Source organism: Ruditapes philippinarum, unplaced genomic scaffold (genome assembly GCF_026571515.1).
Source record: "Ruditapes philippinarum isolate M1 unplaced genomic scaffold, ASM2657151v2 ctg1185_1_1_1_1, whole genome shotgun sequence".
NCBI lineage: Eukaryota > Metazoa > Mollusca > Bivalvia > Venerida > Veneridae > Ruditapes > Ruditapes philippinarum.
This window is the reverse complement of record NW_026862274.1, coordinates 129,082-135,389: the sequence shown is the minus strand read 5'-3', so window position 1 is coordinate 135,389 and position 6,308 is coordinate 129,082. Positions and strand designations below refer to the sequence as shown.

At 30.1% G+C, this 6,308-nt stretch overlaps 1 protein-coding gene across 1 annotated transcript; it reads left to right on the top strand.

Moving 5' to 3' along the window:
• Window positions 1-2,213: 2,213 nt before the first annotated feature.
• LOC132718528 (uncharacterized) lies at window positions 2,214-3,121 on the top strand. Its single transcript, XM_060702242.1, has 2 exons — window positions 2,214-2,700; window positions 2,880-3,121. Exons 1-2 carry the CDS (start codon window positions 2,214-2,216, stop codon window positions 3,119-3,121), a joined length of 729 nt encoding a protein of 242 aa, XP_060558225.1.
• Window positions 3,122-6,308: the final 3,187 nt, after the last annotated feature.

Genomic DNA, 6,308 nt, shown 5'->3' with positions numbered 1-6,308 from the left:
TGGTATCTAAATGACCGCAATGCATTTGGCTTAATCAAACTGTGAACAAATATTTATAAAATATTTGTTATCCTTGTTAAAATGCAACTATCTCGACCGTGCGTTTTCATTGTCCTTAAGTATATTAACGTTTCACATTATTAAGCAAAAATCTTTAAAATGGGTGCTCCGTCGCAATGTTAAACAACAATATTAAATGAAAATTGTGGACTTGGTTCGATTGATTTTGTTTATGAAAGATAATGTATAAGTGCAACATCTCTCACGCCCCTCTAGCACCGTCTAGCCTTCTCTACAATACCATGAAAATGTAATTACAATATTTACTCATATTTGTTAGAATTAGTATATTATGTTGTTATATACATGCACCGTGGAACCGTCTAATTGTAAATGATAATATCTGTCTAACATTGCTAAACAATAATTTATGAAAATGTATTACTACACTTAAATAATCGCAGAAATAATTTTCTGAGTTTATTTACTGGCAATAATAAAGCTAAGAAATTCTTTTGCACAAATATTCGACATTACTTACAGGTTCAAAAAATCAGAAATGAGAACCATGATAAATGTTTTATAAAATATGGTGATAATTGCGAACATTTTTCACTAGCTAAGCTATTTAACATCTGAAAATATTATTAAATGTTTTACAAGTAACCATAACACTTGTACGGACGGAGCTGATGAATACGTCTACGTCTAATACGATACGGCTTTCATTTAATTGCATAATATAATTTCTTTATAACAAATGTTTAATATACAAGTTTGGTCACATGACATGCTCAGGAAAATTAAGTAAACATGGCGTGGATATATGTAATACGTATAACAAGGAAAAATGTAACTATATGTAGTACGCTTGTATTTATAAACGTTCAGTGTCGAAAAACGAATATTATAACCCTTACTTCGTTAAATATCTTAAATAGACTTGTTAATCGTTAAAGCAGCATGCCTCTTGATTCATGTTAATTTTCATGAGTATTTTGAAAATGTGATTAAAAGTAAACAAAGATAGAACTTTACATATTGCAAATGGTACATAAAAGACCAGAAAGTGGTCAAATAGTCAAACATATCTATCTTACTGCGTAAGTCACGAAAAAATCAGTCATTAATCGCATATAACATGCAAATATCAGTGTTTTTTTCTAGTTTGTTTTCCTTGAAATATTTTGGCTGAACTGGAGGCATATACCTTTAATCCTTGACAAAACCATTCAGCATTTTCGGGAAAATATTGAAATATTTATTGACTGAATAGCGAGAATTACATATACAGGCTGATATTGGATTGCTTGGGTGAATTCAGCAGGCTAAATGTTAATGTACATGTATCTACAATAGAATAATTTTTGAACTATTCATGAATATAAACATTTGAATATTGTCTTAGATAGTTGACGGGAAAACGAAACATTATAGAAGCAGGACAAGACAAATTTTTTCTCTAATATAAAAAATGGTCAGCTAAAATTACATGTATACACTTATTTAAATAATTTTGCCATTGTGCGACATATTTTCAAATTGAACAATCAACGCTTTTTTAATGTAATAGCAGAAAATAATTAGCGTAATTATCATGTCTGAGATTATCTTTTGCAAAATTTTGTCAGAATTTGTCAAATACATGTAAAGTAGTGTAATGATTTAATCTACCGGTTTAAACAAACTTATCAAAAAATCTGATCTTTGTACACGTGTTGGAGAGACACGCGTTTCCTTGTTATGCTTAATAACCGTGAAATTGTGGAAATGTATATATATATATTTCGGTGTTAAAGATCATTATATTATTCACTTTGAATATTGAAGATTACATATGAATACAGCATTTAATAGCAAATAAAATATAAACATAGACATTTACCGAGAACAAAAAATTAAAGGTAAACAAAGTTAACTGAATTTGTTTTTTTTAAAACAATATGGTTAAAATATGCTTACGTACACTTAAATTAGCAAAATTCTTTTTTGATTTAAATACTTTTTTCAAGTAAATTCTAGTATATCTATTTGAAAAAGATGATTGTTTTTAAAATCGAAAAGTATTTTTCAAACATAGCATTTAAGCAATACAAATATGTATATAAAAAGACATAATTATTAAGATACATATTAATATAAAGATACATATATAAACTATGTGTACATGAATAAAATGTTTATTCATATTTGACATTTATTCATTTTTACAGATGGGTATACAAAATCATTGCCGCTTCGAAATTCCATTCATTTTCAATGGAAAGACTGTTATTCTGAAAGTAACGAAATTCTCAACGTGTGATGACGTCATCCACATGATTCTTCATAAATTCGGACAGCCGATTACAAAAGTCGCTTTATACGCCATGTACGAGAGAACTTTGTCTATGGAGCGGCAATTATCTGGAAGATCCTTGGTATACAAAGTCTGGAGATCTTGGGGCTGTGAGAGAAAACATTTTCAGTTTCTTATTAAATGTAAAGAAACTAAACTACAATTTAAGAGAAGTTTGAGCAGCACTTCATCTGAAAATGACATTGATGAACTTTTTCTAGATCACTATAATAAGAAGGCACAAATACTAAAGGAACAGGGAAAATCGACGGCTGATGTTAATCACGTTAGCTTTAGCAGTGAAGATCGAAAAACAACTGAAAATACTAAGACGACAAAAGGACAGCCGTCTTCTTCCAAGAGTAAAAAAGTATTTTTTGGACGTTTCATGAGCGATCTTTTTAAGCGTTCTTCGGTTGCAAGAACTAATCGGCTTATGAGTAAGAAACAAGGTGAAAGAAAATTAAAGGACAACGTTCATTGTGTGAACAATAGTAGAACGAGAAGTGCAAATATTACTGGAACAAATATTATGCATCAGATTCAGAGAGTGAGTCGGATAACTCATTTTCGGATACAGATTCTGAAGATGATTTGAGTTTTTATGACACTGAACCTGAATCCATGAACAAAGCATTTATAAAGAGTTCGCGTGATTCAGATAGTGATGAAGGTATCGACGTCACAAGTGTAAACTCTATAGATCTGGATACTGCTTTTATCGATAACAACAAATGTACCAGTGCTCTTGATATTATATTTGGACGTAGAACCCGAGATTGAATCCAAGTTGCTTGACGACAGTTATGATTGCGAAGTAAACATATTCGAGAAGAACGTGTCAGATAACGCCGTTTTTAAAGGAACTTTTTGGTAGAACATATAAAGAAACTGTGACGTCAGAGGATGATTGAAATGGACAGTTTTATGAGGTCCAGATTAGATTCATTTTAATGTTGTGAAGCTTCAGTTGTTACATATAAAATGTGCTATTTGTTATCTTCTAGTATTTATTTCGGAATCTTTTGTCTCGCTTACCTTTATTTACCTGTTGTTAAAAGAAAGTATTAAAATGAAAATGTTCACAATCACCTATGTAGTGTTTTTGTTATTGATTTTATGTTGCTCTATTAAAATCAATTTAATACATGAGATCGTCTCTAAATAGAATAGACATGGGAAGAGCTGCACTCGTCAAGGGCACATTTTCAATATTTTTTATAGCATATAATAACAACGGCTCTTATACATTTATATTACTTTGTTTCATTAATTTATTTATCAATTAGGTCTACCTTTAAATGTTGATATTTTCAACATATGCACAAATGTGCATATTGTGCATGTGCGCAAATTGGTTTCAGCGGCTAAACAAATCGAAGAAAACTCGTTCTGAGAATTATCACATATGTGAATAATTGCTTGATCATTAAATATAAAAGTCAAAAGTTAGAAATGAATCGAAAACTTTAGACAAGAGGTTAACAGATTATTTTTTACATCGAGGATTCTGAGACACACCCTTTTGCCTGAAGGACTGCGTTGTCCTTGGCGACAGAAGATAATTCTTACGCTGTTATAAGGTCTTTCTGACAATAAACCATGGACGTTGAACGAAAATTATGGTACACCAATGCTATATATTAGATACGCCGCCTGGAAAGAAACTGTCAATATGACTTAAAATTTGTTGTCGGTCATTTAACTGATGTCTGTCATATATGTAAGCTAGTCCCTCCCTTATTACTCCAAATAATTTAAATCAACCCGTTTTCTTGGCGGGATCACGTACTTTCAGTCATTTTAGTCATTTTTCAATGAATGGTGCAAAATTGTCGAGTTAATGGTTTCATTACCAACATCGTAAGAAATGGTTTACAGAGATTAATTACATAACGCAACATTAAGTTAATGGTAATTTGTTAAACAGTATTACTATTGCTTTCTTCATCACAAAGTTGAATAATCGCGCAGAGATTTTTCACAGTTCATTTATCTGCAGTATTAAGCTATGAACTTATTTTTAAACTCAAATGATTCGAGGTTTAACAAGTGAAAAAAATAAATATGGGACATGTACTTTATAAGATTTAATGTGACTTGTGTATATTTATACGAACTCACTTCTTTGACATCTGTAAAAAGTATTTAAATGAAAATTGTCTCGCTTAAAACGAAAATAAATAAGTAAATAAATAAATAAAAACAACCAGAACGCTGTAATTCTTCTATACAGTAAAACTAAATACCAGTAAAACGGATGGAACAGAAATCTTCAATCTTAAGAAAAAACGCAAGGCGAAAATGCATGTGTTCTAGGACAGAAGTAATGCAAACTTCAATCCATACCCTACTTGCAGCTTAAGCATAACATAATCACATTAGATTTAATGTTCCAAACATTGTTGCACATACGGAATCGAATGGAATTGTTTCTCGGTGGTCAGTATGATTTAAAAAGGAAACTGTTTACAACAAAAGTAACGTCTACTTAAATGTTTGGGACTTGTTCATAATTTGTTCTATGTTAATACATGTATTTAGTGAATGCTTAGGTCGGTGCTAGTGTCTTGGAAAAGGCAAAAAAAAAAAACAATTTAACAGAAACAGAGCTTCATAGCGGTTCTACCATTTCCTCAACATAGTCATAGTACGAATGATGCAAGTTTTAATGGATCTTTATTGCTGATTTATAAAGTGCAAACAGAAATCACTTATTTTTAAATTATTAACCAAGCAGATGGTTTCGTTTTTCCTTTAACTGACATTTATTGCCCACTCGGAATATTCAACATCGCTTTTACGGTTTACATAGAAGACTAATCGTGAATTCAATGATTTGTTTTAATTGATAATCTCAAAGCCAACGCTTCTTGTATAGATTACGTAAAATATTGTTTTTATCGCTATTGATAATTCTTAAAATGTGTACATGCTATGACTATCGAAGTAAAATCTCTGAAATATTTTTAGGAAAACTGAACGTTTTATTTACAGATAAATTGCAATATTTAAAACAAAAGTTCAAGACCATAAAATGTATTCTTATTCATTAACAGTAACCTTATCATCATGCAGATTTTTTAAAATTTATAATTAACGTATCGTTGTTTTGTACAGGAGAGAAAGTAATTATTGTAATTATCATGTTTGATTAGTATCATTATTATATATGATCATTGTCACACTTTGTCACTTGTACATAATATCTAGTGTATTTTTTTTAGATATATCGATATCTTAGAATATCTAATATTTGTATTCATTAATTGTATCATTGTATCTGATTAAATACTGCTATACAAACGTCAATATGTGACCTACATTATATATAAATTTGTTTTAGACTACCATTATACAAATGTAACTTTCACATTGCCAAACTGTTAAACTGAAAAAAGAACAATCTGAAAATGGTTGAACCCTCAGCAATATAAACAACAATATAAAATAAAAATTCCAGACTTTGTTCGATTCATACGTGATGAAAACGTGTTCGTCTTAAATGATACGGGTAGCATTATATAGCATATTATAATTTCTTTTAAACAAATGTTCGATATATAACTTGGGTCACATGACATATTCAGTGAGATTAAGTAAACATGGCTTGGATATATGTTTTATATACGTATAAAAAGCTTAAAAGAAACCACACACAATACGCTTGAATTTATAAACATTCAGTGTCGAAAAACGAATATTATAACCCTTACCTCGTTAAATATCTTAAATAATAGACTTGTTAATTGTTAAAGCAGCATGCCTCCAGATTTATGCAATTTTTGTCATGAGAACTTTGATAATGCACTTAAAAGTTAAATATTATAAAGTTAACAAAGACAGTATTTTACATATTGCAAAGGGTACTAAGAAAGACCAGAAAGAGGTCAAATAGTCAAAGATATCTCTAACTGCGTAAAGACAAGTACATCGAAATCATAGATACATTAATCGCGCATCATATACT